The sequence below is a fragment of the Perognathus longimembris genome, chromosome 19 (genome assembly GCF_023159225.1).
Source record: "Perognathus longimembris pacificus isolate PPM17 chromosome 19, ASM2315922v1, whole genome shotgun sequence".
NCBI lineage: Eukaryota > Metazoa > Chordata > Mammalia > Rodentia > Heteromyidae > Perognathus > Perognathus longimembris.
In genome coordinates, this window is record NC_063179.1 from 19,205,958 (window position 1) to 19,225,590 (window position 19,633).

Below are 19,633 nucleotides of genomic sequence, written 5' to 3' on the forward strand. Positions count from 1 at the left end.
CATTGCACTCAGCTTTTAACCCATGTTCCAGAACACAGACTATTAGGAGGCATGAACAGTGCTCTTAATTAGGTGGTGACCTGGGGCACCATCTGTTCCCTAAGCCTGCTGAAACCCGCCTGGTTTGCCTGACATCTAACACAGGGGATGGCCACTGCCCATCAGTCCCCAGGACCGGCACCGCTGAGGGTGCATAGAAGAAATCTATTGACTGTAACCTACTAATCCAGGCTCTGCCTCTGACCAGTTTCCACTCAAGGAAACACAATATTCTACTTGAGGATCTTACTAAGAAAGTTGGCACTGTTTCTGGTTCCCATTCAGAGGCTAACTGTTAATGGTGTGCCGCTGCCAGACACTGCTGGTGCCAGGACGCAAGCAGCTCAAGTGTGAGCCGTGGACAAGGCTGGTCTTGGGTGGGTTTTTTACAGTCTGCCACTGTTGACAGTTTTGCTCCCAAGTTTCTGTTCTCTACAAAGGCACATAGCTTTTCTCAGCCACTTCTCCCCACCCTTCAGATTTTAAGCCGTGTGCATCTGATTTAGCTTCTGCTCACCTCTCCCTTTGGAACATGGAGTCAAGACATTTATATTAAACAACATGGCACAGATCGCTTTGTCTTATGTGGGTGAGGCTGCAGTAATTAGTGGCTTTTAAAAATATTTACTACATTCCTCTCATCTTGTTAAGAAGCTTTTTGCACAACTAGTTGGTTCCTCATGGTTCATTTTATGATTTTGCAAATGGAGACACAGAATTCTCACCTCAGATCACACTAGAACAGCAAAAACCCAGTTAGTGTAAGCCATTAAAGGGTACATATACATTTCTTATTATACTTTCTCACCTGATTATACGTTTTTGTCCTCCTGAGCTTTGATAAAGCCTTATTATTGGAAGCTTTCGTTCATTCAAAGCCATGGACATTCGAAATAAGGACTAGATTTCCGGAAGTTAGAACCTTACCATGGCTAACCATAGCAATTTTCCTATCTTGCCCTTCTGTACAAGGGCCTTCACCCCTACTTCTGATGAAGAGCTTCTTCTGAGAGAGAAGGAAGGTACTGAGAGAAGGAAGGATTCATTCCTCTTTCAGAGCTTTCTGTCTGAGGGGAATAAAGAAAATGACCCAGCTCTTTTAGTAGGTAATTGATTGTTTATGGAGGAATACGAGGTTCCTAACAGTGCCTCTATGGGGCAGAGCTGAGAATTTGTCTGTGAAGCTCGGCTGAGAGTATGTCCACAAGAAGAAGGCTTTTCTGGAGCTGAGCTATGAGTGAGGAAACCCTAAGGAGATGTCCTTCCTTCTCTTTCCAGTTTTCATCTGGCGGCTGCAAAAGGACACGTGGAATGCCTCAGGGTCATGGTTACACATGGTGTTGATGTGACTGCCCAAGATACTGCCGGTACGTGGTTTTTAATCTCTTAAGCCAATGGGCCAGTGGGAGGGAAGGTGTCGCTGAGATAATGCATATTCATGGAGGCAAATTTAGAGTCTACAGATAGCTTTCAAAAGAACAGAATCACTTTGGATTGGCTAGGTTTTGATGCGATTTCATTTTTCTCTCCTTTGTGTTTTCTTCTATGCCGTTAGTCAACTAAAGACTCTATACTTCTTATACTCCATATTTGATAGTATAAGTATGGGTAAGATTATATGTTTGGGACAACCAACCAACTTCTTGTTTTTATGAATCATAATGTATGATGAAACAGGGAGCGAATGTTTATATTTGACCCTGCTAGCTGAGATGAGCTCAGTGGACAGAGAAGCATGGTGGTCATCCTGACCTCAGCTGTTGGACCTTATCTTCCCCTTTCTTGTACTTCATGCATCCAGATCACCTGGGAAACTGCAATGAAGAGAGGCAGGAAGAAAGGAAAAGAAGAAATAGTACACACACACACACACACACACACACACACACACACACACACACACACACACACGTATAGTCTCTACACTGCCAGTTAATGGGTTTGTATTTTAAAGCTCCCTGGGTGATTCTAATGTGAAGCCACTGTTGACAAATGAAAAGGGCAGATGGAAAGAGGAAGCACAGTAGTCTTACCGTTTACAGGTTCTTTCTGGAGCCCTTGGGGCTGTAACTGTGATACTTACTGCCCCTGCTGGCCATACAAAATGACCAAAGCAATTACTGATGGCTTTGTGTTTCTCTATTACATGTGAAAACTTTTAGCTTCTTCCCTGCCAGAAATTGGCCTGTGAAGTATAGTCATCTTGGGAAGTTCACTTGGAATTAGAAGAATGCTATTTTTGCCCACAAGATAGTTGGACACTTAAAATTGTTTTCCATGTTTCTGGCATGCTTTTTTTTTTCCCCTGTTGTATTTTGTTTTGGTTTTGTTTTTATTTCTTGTTTCTAGATAATCTCAGTGGTTGGGAACCTTTATCATTTTAGAATAGGTTTCATTAGGACAAGCCATGAACCATTTGAAGTCAAATCAGGTGAAATGTTGTGTCAAACTGGTAAAACCATTTTTGGTCAAAAACAGGGAGAGAATGAAATAAGAGAATGCTTTCCTGAGCAGTTCCACAGAGAGCTTCAAAAATATTTGAGAAATGCCAAAACTAGTAGGAGAATGAGTAGTTGGTTAAGTGAATACTTTAAAGGGAATAATAATTTATGTTGTATTAATGAAAGTCTGAGTTCTTTACCTCAGTAGTTCTCATTAGTCCCAAACAGATTTTATGATTAGAGAACTAATTAAAATGGCTCAGTTTGGACAGGCCAGGTGTTTTCACTAAAGCTACCTCAAATACTGCCATTATGTTACCGAAACCCATTCATCTTCAACTTGAAAACCTATTGAGAGCTGGCAGAAAAATCTGTTGCCATAAATCAAACTGCCTGGTAGAGATTTATGAAGGAAAAAAAATGTTTTCTTTCAAAATATACTGACTTTTTTCTTCACCCCGCCCCCATGGTGCTGCAGAGTCTTAACCTGGAGTCTTCCATCTTGCCCACTTGAGTCATGAATCCAGCTCCTTTTTACTCATAATTAAAGGCTATAGGCTGGTCAAATTGGAACTGTTTTTTCTTACACTATTTACTGGAGTTAGTCATTGGAAACGAGTACTTTTTAAAGTTATTCTTCTATATGAAATGCTTTATGGATGCCGCATGGTCAGTTTTATGAAGAGAGCATTATCAACAGTCTGTGAGTACAGTTAAGTACATTGTCAACTACCATGTTACATAGGCTTAAGTGAGATGGTTAGTATAAGCATCTTAGCAGTTCCAGGCACGTCTGAGTGCTCATTGCATTTGGCTATCACATTATTACTTCAGCCATGCTGCCTTTTTTCTCTTTTATACATTGAGCTATTGAAAAGCTTCAGATCTTGGTATCAAACTGATACCTAGACTTTTTTTTGAAACACTATAGTAGGAGATACAATTAAATAAATAGAGAAGCATTATTAAAAACTGGAAGATGAGCAAGCATACACATTGGATACTTTGTAACTGAACCTAACATTATAATGGCCTAAACATTCGAAATTCATTTTTCTTTATTGAGAGTCCCAGATTTAATTAATAACTCTGCTTCATACCCAGGCGCTTTATTGTTGTGGGCTTGAGGGTGTTTTGTTTTTGTTTTTTGTTTTGTTTTGCTTTTGTCCCCAAGCCCTAGGGCTGTGCACTCTAGCAACATGGGAAAGAGCAGAAGCAGCTCATCTTCAGGCACACAGATCCACTCCATTCCCTTTGGTGCTGCATGGACCTGTGGCTACATCTGGCTATTGGGAAGCAAGGAAGTTCTGAGCATCCAAGTTGTCTAGTTAAAAATGAAAGGTTTCTGCCCTAGAGGGAGGTAAAAACAGTGTAAGAGGATCTATAGATCCTGTCACCTTCACCTACCTTAAATTTTTTCCTATCCCTTTGTGTCCCTGATTTTCCTAATAAACATTAGAAAGAAGACCTTCCATTATAAAGAAAACTTAAGAGTGGGAAACTGAGGTATAAAAACATCACACACAGTGAGCCCTTCTTCTCTAGTGTCTCCAGTTGTTAGGTTAAACTTCTTAACTTCTGGGTGGGCTTTCTGTTCCATTCCACTCCTAATCCCACTCAAATTTGATACTGTGTGAAGATTTGAAAGATAATATTCAGTTTAAAACTCAAGGCACTTTAGAGGATGAGTCATTGTACAATTTAGCAGCAAGTTATAACCAATAAATGTCGCTCACATAGTAATTTAGAATAAAGGAAAACTGGAAAAGATTGTATGACTTAATGGCAGTTGACTTGCTATGAACTTATGTGTTGTGGGGAGGTCACAGAGCCAACTGTGAATAAGGATAACACCAAAACATGCCAGATTGATCCCTCCCCCCCCCCGTGTCTTTCTCTCTCTCTTCTCTCTCTCCCTGTCTCCCTCTCTCTCTCCCTCTCCCCCCCCCTCTCTCACACACACACACACCTCTTGTTTCTGTGTAAAAAACTATGAAAATGTATATTGTGCTCTAAAAATGGGAGTAAGGGTAATTTGATAATTCTGATACTAAGATACTAAGAGTGATTATAAAGACATTGTAAAATCTGATCATCTCTCATCAGGAATGTAACAAGATGAATGTGCTTTGGTAATGAAAATATTGGGCTAAATATGAGGATTCCTAAAAATAATGCAATTTATGTATATTTAAACTTGCAATAAAATTTGTTCTTTTATTACTTAAATGTTTCCTCCATTCTGAAACCCTGACTTTTTTTTTACAACAGTCATTAATAGCTTTATTGCAGCTTATCTAATCTTATCACCTCAGACACTCATGATGATTCCAACCATGCAGATGAATTCTATTTGCAAAAAGGAGCTCTGAGGAATGATGTGGTCTCTGAGTATGTCGACAGTCCTTATACATACAAGAAGGAAAATTAGCCTAAGAGTAGCTTCAGAACCTTTCCAAGTCTTCTCAGAGAGGTAGAGCTGCTGGGCAGCCAAGAAGGATTCCAAGCTCTGAAAAGATGCCTTTAGCTATTTTCCCTGTTTTTCTTCAATAGTCTGTTGTGAAACCCTGACTTCTAAGGCACTATCTTCAGTCTTAGAATCTAGTTGAATATCATTTATCTTAATTCTAAATGTTTCTTGTGTCATAATTAGAAACTAACTTCTCATAATCTGTCTTTTTAATATAGGTTAGCCATCTGTGTGTATCTAATGACTTTCTCGGTCTTAGAAGTTGAAGCATGCACTGGAGAAGTTTGTGCTCAGCATTGTCAAACATCCCTCTCTCATTTTAGTTCTCTCCTGTGTTTTCCAGCAACCTTAAGCACTGAGTAAATGACCACTGAGTTACATTAGGGGGAATGTATTCTATATGGCTGGGGGAGCTGAGCAACCTGAAGTCTAGGACTTATGATTTATAGATAGTATTGGTCTTTTTATTTGTAGACAGAGTTCTGCTGGAGTGCACTTGAATTATGGTTTCCTTTGTTTTTTGTCTGCAGGGAAATTACTTCCCAATATTCCAGACAAATCTATAACTATATGAGAGCCAGACCCATGCTCTATTTCCTTGCCGTGGGGTTCTGTCACTAATAAAATATCAGCTGTCCAGGAAAACGTTTACATTTAGAAACACAGTTTTATTTTAATGTTGGCAGTGAAAAGGATTTCATTTTAGTGCCTCATTGTATCCAGGGAATAAGGGGATTGTTGAGATATTTTAAATTACAAAAAATAAAAAATACTTTTAGGCTACTAAATAGGGGAAAACATCACAGAACTGGGGAATGAAAAAACTTGATTTCTCTAGAACCCAAGCACTTGCCTCCAGATCTGACTAGAACACTGGAAGTGAAGGGACTCGTTATGACTCGTTATAGCCATGTCCTACCACGTGGGCTTTGGAGAGAGCTAGGCCTTTGTCAAATGGATTTTGTTTGTGTGGAACAGCTTTTGTTCATAGCGTCATCCAAAGTTAATGCATTGCATGCACAGCATAAACAGTGTCCAAGTTACAATCAGGATGTATTCCAGAAGTTCATTTGCGAGGCATTTGTTTAAAATTCAGAATGTGCTTATCCTTAGACCCAGTGGTACAAATGATAATTGGAGAGGCCAAGCTAGCCCACCACAGCCTAGTTAATGCACACTATAGCCAAACCCAAACTTTTATGATTTAGTCATCCTAGAAGGGGGTAGGGGCTCTGTACAAGAAAGAGGGGAAGAGGAAGAAAAGATCTTTGTTTTTCTAATGCTGAGAGTGTCTTTGCGCTCATTTTTTCTTCATCTTTCTCAGCTCTTCAGGAAGCGGTGGAGGGTTTTCTTCTCTTTCTCTCCCACCCCTACCCCCTGCCACCCTGAAGCAAGAGAGTTTCCCTCATACACTCTTAACTTCTCAGTGTATCAGTCTCTGAATAGAAGGAAGGTTCTTTTGGCCTTACATATGCTGTTGTGTTGCTCACCATGATCCTGTGACCCTCTAATTAAGTAAGTTCTTGTCAGTCTTACAGCTTTAACTACAAAAAGAGAGCGATGTATAGAAACTGGGCTATTATATACAATAAGTTATTCCTCTCAACTAAGGTTCTGAACTGGATGTTGTTTTGCCCTCAGAGGACATTCAGTGATGAGATTTTTGATGGTTAAAACTAGACATCTTCTGGAGAGGCCATGCGGGCAGCTTTAACATCCTACAAGTCACAGGATAGCCACTCATAGCAATGATCCAGCTTAAAACATCAGTCGTGCTAAGGTTGAGAAACCATACTTGGAGCATGTCCCAAAGTAAGGGTTATTTATTTACATTTAATCAACCTATCCACAAGGTAAAAGGGTAGTTTGATTACATGGTTTGGGAAATGTAAGATGTAAGATTTTCCTAGGTATATTGGGTTGGCTCAATTTAACTCAGATTGACCAAAATTGGAATTTTTAATGGAGAGGTAAAGAAAGGCTTCATTCAGAAGGCCACATTTCAGGGAGGTGAGAGAGCAAGTGGAGCCAGGATAAACTTAGAGCAGTGCAGAGGCCCCAGCATGGGCATCTTCTACCCCATAATCTTCCGCTGAACCCTTCTTCCTTTGAAGTTCTGTAGGCCCGATTGGCAGTACGGAAGTTGGGTGTCTTGACGTTATCTGACCACAGAAATACCAGAGACTCATGTAGAGTCACAAAGGGAACTTTAAATATGGCTACTTGCTTGCTGTATTGTTGTTCTTCCTCATCTTCTAAATAAGAACTCTTGAATAAAATTTCCTTTGGGGGCTGGAGAGGGCCGACATAGGGACAGACGTATGTGGATTTCTGGTTTGCTTTCTTCAGTCTTGTGGGCTGATATGTGGAGTTCTTGGTCAGCAGTGTCTTAACTTGGTGTGACTTGTGGATAGGGGATGTTTGTCACCTGTGTTGACAGCTGAGGTCGGAGCTGCCAGGTCCCATGTCACAAGTCTACCACAAGTCTCCCCCCGAGAGATCGCAGCCTGTCTGTGGTCCCTGGTGGGTGTGATGCTGTCTTGCCTTCCTTGTACTAAAGAATATGAAACCTTGATCTCCACAAGAACAAACGCTGTCTTTTCAAGTAGCAGTTTATTTTCTTATGGTCATCTTCAGTGCAGAGCTGAGAAAGCGATGGATCAAGTGGGAGAAGTAGGCCTTTCCCCCTGACACGCTCACTTTTATTCCATTCAGGACACAGCGCTTTACACCTGGCAGCCAAGAACGGCCATCCCGAATGCATCAAGAGGCTCCTTCAGGTAAAGCAGTGGCAACTTAACATTATACATGGGTTGTTTTTTAAATTTAAAGGTAGCCTTATCTGTGGAAGAAGAAAGACTTCTCTCTACACATACTTTTTTTTTTAATACTATCCGCATCCCTGTTTTCTAAGGAAATTACTGAAATGATTCTCAAAGGCAAGACTATTTCCTCATCAAATCCATTGGCAGGAGAATCCTCATCAAAATTGGGATTGAGGCCAGGCATGCTAGCCTGAAATCCTAGCTACTTGGAACTCAGAGATGGGGGTTGGTATGGCTTAATCACTATTTGAGGCAGCCTGGACATAAACATTCATAAGACTCTTCATCCATGGCAGGGTATGGTGGTGCCTGCCTTTCATCCCAAGCTACATGGAGAAGCTTAAGTAGGAGGACTGTAGCCCAGGCCCACCTAGCATAAAGCAAGACCCTACGTTGAAAATAACCATCATAAAATAGGGCATAAGATCTGGCTCAAGTGGTAGAACACCTCTCGAATAAGGCCCCAAGTTCAATCCCCAGTAGTGCCTATTATTATTATCCCTTCGAAATTGGAGTGGGACTTAAAGTGACTCATGCCTGGCAGCTAACTCTAAAAAGTTTGCAAAGCTCCTCTCTCAACAAATAGATTAGACCAGGTGGTACATGTCTACAATTCCAGCTACATAGGAGGTATTGGTAGGAAGATTGTAAGACCCTGTAGGCTGAGACATGGCTTGAGTAGCAGAGTGCCTGCCTAGCAAATATGAAAATGTGAGACAGACAGACAGACAGACAGACACACACACACACACACACACACACACACACACACACACACACGTTTATGTCTTCTCAGTGCCTTTCTCCCCTTTTATTTAATTTTTACTTCTTTTCTGAAGGACATTTCCTCTACGCCGCTAGCTTTCACAGAATCTTTTCTCACAGTGTTGGAAATCTCTTCCCTAGTAGGCCAAGTAGGTATTCTGTGTTAGCCTTTTTTTTTTTTTTTCCAGTAAATGCTTAACAGAAAGCAGCTCTTCCAGAGCAGTAAAGTTTCAGCATTATTTCCTTGTATGCAACATGATGAGCTTTTATTTTACTTCTTGGTTCCTGTAAAAGTGCCTGGTTTTATTCTCCTTTACAATTTTAAATTAATTCCGTGGTTTGATAAACTTGCCAGGACGTTTATAATGATCTCCCTGCCCAAGGCAAGACTTCCCTAAATGTATAAAGATGCAGATTTCATCATGGTCCTCCATAGCAGTGCTACAGTACTGTCCAGCTGTTGCCAGTCAAAATGCAAGCTGGCCATTTTCAGGAACAGCACCCAGCAATAAAATCTGTGTTTGGAGTACTGTCTGTTCTGTCAAGCTGTTGTCTTGGCCTTCGCCAGCACCGCTGGGGACCCCGCATCGTGTTTTCATTTGGCTTTTGAAAGCCGAACGCAGAAATGTGGTCACATTCTTTAGCTTGTCCCACTCTGTTGATCACAGCTTCTTGTCTTGCATTACCCGATGCACTGCCAGTTCCAAGAATGGTTAACCTTCGCAGGTCTTCCAAGTGCAACTCAGGCATCCATGGTACTAGTTATCACAGAGCTCTGCCTACCTGCTTCCCTAAGTAACAGACTTGGAATAACTAAAAACTACTCCTTTCTAGCCCAAATAAGATGCACTACCAGCTACACGCTGGGCTTTTTTTGTTTGTTGCTTTAATGTTTGTTGTGTTTTCAATCTCTATTCACATCCTGACTTCACTGTTCAGACCTTGCATCTGGCTCTGGTTTTAAGGAAGATTTAACCTGACAAGCTGGAAGTCTTTGTGGGTTAGGACCAGATATTCTAGCCTCTAATGTAATTTTATATCTGGTTATGCAAATGGATTGGTTTTTCTCTGGAATCTTTGAAGTCTTTAAACAGTTCCTTGTGCTGTTCTAAAATTAGGCCGAAGCTTGGTAAGTAGTAACTTGATCTCCATTCTTCTTACCACTAAAGGGCAGGCATTTCACTCTCAGGTAGCCTGCTCTTACCTCCCTGGCTTGTACGTTGTTGGAGCAAGTTCTTCTTTCTGGATAGTTGTTAAAAAGCTCTGTCTTTGATATCTTCCCATTGCAATACTTACCCTGGGTCCAGGCCTCTCTAGTCAGCTGTTTTCCCTCTTGTCTTTGTAGCCCATGCTCTCTGTAGTGCAAGCACATTGACTCCTGCTCTGTTCACTCTTCCACCCTCTGTCTTTAGTGATATCTTTAGACTCTTTAGGCCTTTGCTCTATGAATTCTGGAGACGGATCTTCTCTCCACTGCCTTTCATTTTCAAGTTGTTACCCACAAAGCATTGAACTCAAATAGAGCTTTGTAGAATTCTACAAATTCAAACCAACTCTTCTCCTGAGTACAGTTGGGCCTGCCAACCTTTTTCATCCCAAGTGTTCCCTTGGCACCCTGCATGATTTTCAATATTGAGCATAAAGCAGTTAACACAGCACAGCACTATATCTGCTATGTACCTCACTATCTTGGTGGAGTTCTTTGTAACAAAGACTCAATTATACATTACAAATGGGACAGGACCAAGAAGGAAAACAAGGCTGAGAAGTGGCAGTGCAGGGAAGGCCATAGGGAGGAGGTAATATGTAAGCCATGACGCCCGCACAGCAAACCCCAAAGGGACAGGCAAAGCAGCCAATGAGGTGACAGCTTGTTCGTCTCATGATTATTTACCCATGAGTCTCTTTCCCCCAAGAGCATAGCAGTTAGAACATAGCAGTTGGAGCTTAATTATGTTTATGTGCTTCCTGTTAAGTGACTTCATACTTTGCAGGGAAAAAAAGATGAATGAAGTAGAATTTGTGCAAGTACTTTAGTATGTGTACTTATTTATTAATTTTTGCCTTCCAGTCCAAATGCCCAGCTGAAAATGTCGATAGCTGTGGGAAAACAGCTTTACATTATGCAGGTAACATGCATTCTCTCATTTGTCTTCTTCCTTGAGAAACATGAATATCTCAATTTCTTTATTCAAGCCATTCAGTTTACAGGAATCTTCCTGGAGTTGATTTCTGTTATCACTCTTAGACGTTCCCATTTTACTCCACTTATAAAATGTGTAGAGCTTTATCAAGGAGCACACCTATAATCCATTAATTATGTGCAGGCAGTCAGTAAAACTTACCATGGTAATCATGTTAGGATTGAAGGTATGGCTCGTGGAGATGACGTGCGCATGTGCACGTGCACACACACACATTTTAGTTGTGTTTGAAGTTTCTTTTTAAGTTAAGGGTTAGTCAAAAGCACTCACACATTCCAGATAATGTGTGGTGTATTTGGGGCATCATGGTGCACATCTTATATATTTATGGACCGCTTACTTTGCTATCTGACACAAAACTCCAAGGGACGCTTCACTCTGGGATGATAGAAAATTCTTTTGTTGCTAGTTGTGGCAAAGTTAAGTCCTATGAAAAGCTAAACCAAATGTTTGCCTGAAGGTAACTGGCAACCACTGGCTTTAGTTGTGGATTGCCCTGAAATTAAGCAGTGTTTTCCAGTGCCTTGCACTGTTTCTTTTCAGTGCATTTCAAGTGAGTATATGCTGCGTGGGCTGACTGTGAACTTTTCCTTCCTAAAACTGTGTGATGTCTTGGTTGTGTGAGAAGCTTTGTAACTAGCTTGGTGTTTGTGTTTCCTTTCTCAGCGTCGCAGGGCTGCCTTCTGGCTGTGCAGGCCCTGTGTGAGCACAAGAGCCCTATAAACCTCAAGGACTTGGTAAGTGCTAGGTGGGCACTAGAAATGGACACTGAGCACTGTAAAATACTTACGAGAGTCACTGGGACTAACTAACTGGCAAAATTCCATTGCTTTACAACCTAGATTCTCTTTCTGCCACATGGTTTCATATATTTATTAATCCTCATTGGTCACAAAAATAAAACATTTTACAGCAGGAGCTTATACATTTATTTGTTTCTAAGATCTATATGTATTCTGCCATCAACCATGTTAGAAACAAAGCATCTTGATATGAAGTAAGTCTAAATAGAAAATCCGTTATTTTCTTTGTACACTCCATGTGATGATCTTGGATATTTTCTGGCTAGAATTTCTCTACTTTGAAGACACTTGTAACCTATGTTACCATCACGACAGAGTTATTTGGAGAATAAATGTATAGACCTGTGGCTTGAAGTAGCTGCAGGGTGAACTGGCCTGCTGTATCCCGAGAGCTGACACGTCACGCTTCCCCTGATGAAATCCTGGGATGTGACTTAGTGGATCCCCCCAAAGAAATTCATTCTCTCCGAATCTAATACAGACTGAACATCCCTAATCCCAAAGCTCCAATATTTGATACTTTTCCACTTAGGGTGGTAGAAGTAGAACATTTCACATCATGAAACTGTTTCATACCATTTCAAATGTTGTATAGATGACCTTCAGGCTGTAAATACAAGATCTATATGATACATCAGTGAACATCATGCTTAAATGTGAATTTCCTTCCAAAGGCATCACAGATGTATATGAAAATATTCTAGAATCAAAAAATCTGAAATCTAAATACTTACGTCATTTTGGATAAATCTGTATTTTCTAACTAGAAATTTATAACTTTACTGAGACAATTGAAATCGTATGTTTTCATTGTAACTGATTTAATTCTTAAGCAGCAATTGTATTTTTTAGCCCTATTTTAAATAGTTGAATGTATTGTGGCTTATCATTTCTCTTGGCCAGTATCAATACTTCTAACTTAAAAAATATTGTTGATTATCTTATGAGGTATGTTTCCTACCTCCTCTTCCTCAGTATAATAGCTTTCTTAATGGTCTGGTACTACTTATATTAGCCCCCTCACCATACAGAAATTCTTTTCTTTTTGTTGTAATTGTTTATTGAGGGTCCAGATGCTGTCCCTGAGTTCTTTCAGCAAGGCTAGTGCTCTACTTTTAGTCAAAGAACCACTTCAAATTTTTCCAGTGGTTAATTGGAGATGAGTTTCACGGAGTTTCATGCCAGGCTAACTTTGAACCTGGATCTCAGCCTCCTGAGTAACTAGGATTACAGGCATGAGCTACTAGAGCCCAGCTCAAAATTTGTACCTTTATGTTCTTCCAAATACTATCTCATTAAGCGTTCTATATTAAAGGGCTTACATCCTTAATCCACCTGACACTTTGTCAGCATCTAATTTTCATTGTTTTCCTCAAACAGATTCCTAATTGTCATGTTCTGTTAAACCAGTTGACTTCTTTTTATCCATTTCTTTATCATGTCTTGTGCTCATAACAGACTCTTATAGTATGTTTTGATATCTAGTAAGATTAGAAAAGGGTATGTATGTATCCTGGAAAGAGAACGGTAGAATGACAGGGAATAGTTCACTACACGAAGGTGATCAGAGTGTGATGAGTCCATCAATTCTCCAGCACGTCGTCTCCATACACATGATATGCTTGCCTTCAGCCTGAACACACTTTCTCCATAACCATTCAGATTCGTGAGAGCTAAAGAAGCAAGTAGCCTAAAAGCCTGAGACTTCTAAGGAAAGGTAAACTTGAGTTGTGCTGAGATGATATAATGGGGCTCTAAGAGACACAATGTATCGTGATGGGTGAGATCCATGACCAGTAGTATAAGAAAGATAGCAGGAGGATGTGGAAAGAACAGGGTCTTTGTAATTCTGCTACTTGGTATTGAGTGTAAATCTAAATGTGAGCTTATCTCCTAGGATGGAAATATACCACTGCTTCTTGCAGTACCAAATGGCCACAGTGAGGTCTGTCGTTTTCTCCTGGATCATGGAGCAGATGTCAATTCCAGGGACAAAAATGGAAGGTACACACAAGTAGACAGAAATTATATCTTCTCTGGGATACCTACATTCTGTGTTCCGTGATTTCACACTTGTATTTTGGATGATATCAAGTTATTTTCAACCTTTTTCCTTTTTAACTTTCTACCTTTTTTGGTAATCAAGTTTCTGTTTCAACTTACAAGCAATTTCTGCCAAACCTCTATGACATCATTTTTTACTGTGATAAGACTCTTAAATACTGAAGTGAGTAAACCATTTCCTGTGACTTTTATGCAAAACAAAATAAAAATAAACATATTGGTTCCTTTTTTAAAAAAAATTCCTAACTATAAGTTCTTTAAAATACTTGAGGAGAAAGAAGGTTAAGATTTGTGTCAGATGTAAGAAGTTCCATTGTTCTATATCAAATACTTTGGAAGATTTTGTCTTATGGTTTAATATTTTGATTTAACTTGAAGCTTTAAAAGCAGCAGCCACTACTTTCTTCTTGGTGGCATCTCATTTTGAATTCTTGAGGAGATTAAATGTAGTAAAGGTTTATCTGCCCTTAATCTTTTTCCCCATCTCTAGGCAAATGATTTCGTAGGAAAGAGTTTTCATACTGGCTCAGTACTGATTCTGAGTTTTGTATCTTCTTTTTTCCTTAGGACTGCTCTCATGCTGGCTTGTGAGATTGGCAGCTCTCACATTGTGGAAGCCTTAATTAAAAAGGGTGCAGACCTAAACCTTGTAGATTCTCTTGGACACAATGCCTTACATTATTCCAAACTCTCAGAAAATGCAGGAATTCAAAGCCTTCTATTATCAAAAATCGCTCAGGATACTGGTATGTGAAAGAAAATAGCCAATGTTTTTTTAAATTTATACACTCCATTTTCCCAAAGGATAAAGGAATTTATGCAATATGATATACTTATTATTCTTTTAAACATATCCTTAAGGAAGAATGAAGTGTTAAGTGGTGTGTGTGTGTGTGTGTGTGTGTGTGTGTGTGTGTGTGTGTGTGTCCACCCAAAGTAGATAAGAGATATGAGTCATTATGGTTCTTATAGTTCTTTTTGTCACTTTTTCCTCTTTAGATTTAAAGACCCCCGTGAAACCAAAGCAGGTATTTATGTTAGGGGGATGGTGGTTGTTTGTTTGTTTTAATCTTTTCCTGTGGGAATTTGAAAATATTCAGATCCAACTGTATTTCATTAGTAAAGTGATACATGTAATTATGTCAAACAAAATCTTAAAGACTCGAATCTCTTTGGAATATGTAATCCATAGTTAAAAGGTGGAAAATATGTTCTTAATGATTTATTTCCAAAGCATATAAGTAGAAACTTACTACCTATGTATTTATATCCTTTTCTGAAATATACTAATAATTCCTACCTGTGTGAAAAACATTTGATGAGATTTAAACTCTGAGACTGAATAACAATATCTTGATTTCTTGTAATATCACAAATACGACAGACCTATAACCATAAAAAAATTTATTTGGAAAATGGGCTTCCTTTTCTTTTACGTTTACATTTTTTAAAGGCGTAAACTGCTTTGTATTAAAATGGAAAGCTGAATATATTCTAAATTATGATAGACACTTCCTTATCCTCTACTTTCCTAGTCCTCTACATCTACTTAATTATCTTCTTGCTATGAAAACATGGGCTGCTGAAAGAGAACTTAGAGCATGCATATTGTTTTTATGTCGGTAACAGATTTCAGATTTTCATGAAGTAAAAATGCATGAACTGTAGAGGTTTTTCTCATTTGTTTGATGAAGCTACTTGCTCAGACTTTACTAACCTAACTAACCCACCTCCATTCTTGGACTGTATAACTTTCAGCATGATCAAGTCTCTAAAATAAGCTCAGAAAGAAGTGGAACTCCAAAAAAACGCAAAGCTCCACCACCTCCTATCAGTCCTACCCAGGTAAAAACAAAAGCAAGCTAACAATCAACCGGCATACAACAAGGCTGTCGTTTTGTGTTTTGGCCGAAACAAAATGTTTTAAAGCTCACCCTTCAGTACACTTTTAAAACTTCCTTTAGTAGTTTGAAATTGTAAATGGTGGGGTTGGGGATGCAGCTCAGTGGTAGTTCACTTGCCTACCAATGCAGGAGGCCCAGGAATGGATCCCAAGCACTACAAACAAAAAAACAAATGTAGCAAATGCAGTTAGAAGGATTTTATTAAGAAGGAAGTAATGTCTGTGGTTCTCATCTATTCTAAAACTGTAGAATTAAGCAGTATATATATATTTTAAGGCTCATGGAAATACCTCAAGATCTTACAACAGACTAGTGTTAGTTCCTCATACTAACAGTTTTTTAGTAAGGGGCAGGGAAAGGAGTAACTAGTGAGATTGTTAAGAGGAAATTGTATTTTAGTTGATTATTTATTTTGTTTTGTTTTTTGCCAGTCCTGGGGCTTGGACTCAGGGCCTGAGCACTGTCCCTGGCTTCTTTTTGCTCAAGGCTAGCACTCTGCCACTTGAGCCACAGTGCCACTTCTGGCTTTTTCTATATATGTGGTGCTGAGGAATCGAACCCAGGGCTTCATGTATATAAGGCAAGCACTCTTGCCTCTAGGCCATATTCCCGGCCCTAGTTGATTATTTAAAACATTGCTAAAATGTGTTTGCCTTTCTAATTGCATTTATGATCGGCTAATATTAAAAGTAGTTTTTATTTCTGAGCTTGTGATAGAGGAGGAAACTTAGAAATCTAAGGTAGCAAGTTTAAACAGATTTTGATTTATTTTTATCAAAATAATAGGTCATAAGGAAAGAATCCATTTTTAAATAGTAGGCAGTAAGATCTCATCTGATAATTTTAAGTACATGTTAAATATTTCTCAAGCTGCAAAAGAAATAAGGTTACTTAGTTATACTCTGCAAACTTCCATAAATATTTGAAGTAACTGGAAAGACTTAAAGATGTTAACCCAGAATTTATAAGCTAAGGACACTCACTGTTTTTAACAATGAAGTTTACACTGTTGGTTTGTCAGCGGTGGAAAAGAAAAGCATTTGAAATTACATTTTTTTCTAGCAATTTCATTTTGTTTCTGTTTCTGCTTTTTAAGTTGAGTGATGTGTCTTCTTCAAGATCAATAACTTCCACACCACTTTCAGGAAAAGAATCAGTATTTTTCACTGAAGCGCCATTCAAGGTATTTCCTTTCTGTGTTTAGTTTTGTTACTGTATTTTAAGATTCATGACAGGCTTGCTTAGAATCATACAAAATTGGGGAAATAGATACTTCCACATCATTAGTTTACAAACCTTTCACCATGAAGGACTCCTGGATTATTTTTCCTGATATGGACACCATGAAACAAGATTATAGAAAATAAATCATACTTACTAACAAGAATCAATTGTCTGCCTTTTCAAACAAAGAGTCAAATAGCATTTAGGTGGAATCTAAAACACTTGAACTCATGGAAGCAGAGAGTAGAATGGCTACTTGGGAGACAGGAGGGGGAAGGTAGGAAAGATGCCAAAGTAAAAGAAATACCTCAAGGAATAAATTCAAAAGGCCTATTTTAAACATGGTGACAAGTTAATAACAATGGGTTGTATTCTCCAAAATTATTTCAAGTACAGAAAATGATAATTGTATGAGATAACACATGTTGGTTATGGCTGTTGAGCCATTCTACATTTTAAATGTATTTCAGAACATCATGATATACATACGCTTACATATGTAAATATTCATACATATACATATATGAATATATGAGGTAGAGCCATATAATGAAATATTACTCAGCTACAAAAGGGAAGGAATTATGTGCAGTACAAGCATAATCGTGGCAGTATCTGAAAATCATCATGCAGAATAAAAGAAGACAGCTGCACAAATCTTATAAGACATTCCCTTACAGCAGTGTTAGAAAAGGAGGGCAATAGCTGTGAGAGGATAGGGAGGCAAGGGCAGGGACCGGCCATAACAAGGCAGGAGGAAACTTAGCATGGTCCTGTATCTAGATTATAGCCGTCACCCTGTGGATATGCATGTGTCAGAACCTTCCGACTAAGCTGGGATGAAGCTCAGTGGCAAAGAGCTTGCCTAGTACCTGCAGCAACCTGGGTTTGATCCCCAGTACAAAAGAAAAACCTTCAAATAGTAACTGTTAGTTAGAACAGTGTACTGAATTGAAGAAAAAAAACCTAAGTACTTAAAAAAAATGAAAGGAATAAAGAAAGGGCAGCTTTTGTAAAGATAAGCATGTGCCAAAAGTAAGCTGCTTAATTTCTAACATTAGGGCTTTTACAAAAGTTCCTTTCTGCAAAAGGATCTCTCTTATCATTGTTTGTGGGTCATCTGGATGAAACACAGTCATTTCTGGCAAGTTACTATTATGTTGTGAAATGAGAATCTTGAAATGAGAGTCTGTCTTTGAAGTTCTAAGGTTTCTTTTTGTAACATTAACAGATATTCAGGGACAGAGGGAAGCTTTAGAGATGGATATTCAGGGTCAGAGGAATGTTTTAGAGGCTCAGTTGCCAATGTAAGACCACCCAAGTTTTTATTCCTTTTTTAAAAAATTCTATATTCTAACAGTGATGAACAGGGGGGTTACAGTTATAGTTATATAAGGTAATTAGTACATTTCTTTTTAAACACTGTTACCCTCTCCCTCATTTTCTCCGGCTTTTTATTCCTTTGTAAATTTGTAGTTACCTCCCTCTCACATAGATCTTATTTATTACCATCTCTCTTAGAAAAATTAATGATAATATATTAACAGAAGATAATTCTAAAACTGATGAAGCTAAAAATAGCTACTTTATATTTTTAGATGTATGGGCCAGACAAATAGGACTTCTGAGTTCATTATCAAAGTTATTTGCTTCCTCAGATTTAGGATCAGTAAATGAGCCTGTTATATAAAATTGTTATTCTAATTTAAGTATATTTTCAGTATGCTCCCTAAGTGACATTTCTGAACATTTTGAGACTGTTATTGTCTGTAGCTCCTGAGGGTTTAGAAATGATACTGTAGTAGGTGATTGTCATGTGATCCTTTTAAATGTCTTCTTGCTTTGGGACTTTCTAGTTGTTTTCCTCATAGGACAGTAATATTTCTGCTGGCTGTAAATTCAAGGAGAAAAACCTGTTTGATGTTTTGGTGTTATCTTCTACATGAAGAAGCATTCTGTTAAGACATTTTTTTGTGTTTCTGCAGGCTGAGATTAGTTCCATCCAAGAAAACAAAGAGAGACTTAGTGACAGTACTACGGGTAAGATAAAGAAGAATCTGATTTTGTTCCTTGAGTCATACTATCTTCATGCTATATCCATGGCCTGGCCTGGCCGGTTCTCTGGGCAGGAAGTTGGTGGGACCCAGCCTGCCACTTGTCAGAGCGACCTGTGAACAAGTCTCTGTACTGCAGAGACTTTACCATGGACTTAAAAGTATCTGAATTTAGATGTTGAAAAAAAAAATACATTTCTGTTTTTATTTTTCTCTAAACATTAGTATTTCCTTTGTCAAGATTGACAACAAATCCAAATAATATTCGTAGACCAGTGACACAGTTCACAAACAGTTTCTGATTACCTTACCATTTTTGCAGATGTGTTAAAATATCATTCATATTGTCTCTACTGCAAATTAATGGCCATTCTTGGACCTGCTTTTTTAATCTTGATATTTACCTTGATATCTTGATAAGCTTTAAGACTACCATAGTCTATGTATTTTATGCATTTAAAAATCAATGTTCTGAGCAGTGTCCACTAGGCTATTGCTAACAGCAGATCGTGCTGAGCAGCAAATCATAGCTGAAAAGAATAAAACGAGCCTGCACCTCTGTTTAAACGCGATCTAACCATCCTGACACTATCTAATTTACCATACTGAGGTAGAAGTTTACACAAAGATAGTATTAGTAAAGTCATATACAGTCATATTGTCTTTACCAAAATCAGGTGTGGTTCATTTTATCTTTTAAAAGTTTCTACTAAGATCATAAGTTCAAAGTCAGCCTAGGCTCCATAGAAAGTCCTTATCTCAAAAAAAAAAAAAGAAAAGAAAAGAAAAAGTATTTAGAAAGAGAAAGGGAACTCTTAAAGAATCTATAGATTTTTAGTG

General features: G+C 38.6%; 1 protein-coding gene across 6 annotated transcripts in view; it reads left to right on the top strand.

The window, feature by feature from the left end:
* Rai14 (retinoic acid induced 14) overlaps positions 1–19,633 on the top strand; it is a 111,806-nt gene that overhangs the window by 79,757 nt on the left and 12,416 nt on the right. For 5 of the 6 annotated variants that reach the window (XM_048368521.1, XM_048368520.1, XM_048368519.1 and 2 more), the window contains 10 exons: positions 1,318–1,406; positions 7,666–7,730; positions 10,612–10,669; positions 11,411–11,481; positions 13,445–13,551; positions 14,179–14,357; positions 14,611–14,639; positions 15,370–15,456; positions 16,612–16,698; positions 18,725–18,779. In XM_048368521.1, the coding sequence (XP_048224478.1) occupies positions 1,318–1,406; positions 7,666–7,730; positions 10,612–10,669; positions 11,411–11,481; positions 13,445–13,551; positions 14,179–14,357; positions 14,611–14,639; positions 15,370–15,456; positions 16,612–16,698; positions 18,725–18,779 (827 nt within the window). The remainder of the gene's footprint in view (positions 1–1,317; positions 1,407–7,665; positions 7,731–10,611; positions 10,670–11,410; positions 11,482–13,444; positions 13,552–14,178; positions 14,358–14,610; positions 14,640–15,369; positions 15,457–16,611; positions 16,699–18,724; positions 18,780–19,633) is intronic. The other variant, XM_048368525.1, reaches the window with a different exon arrangement.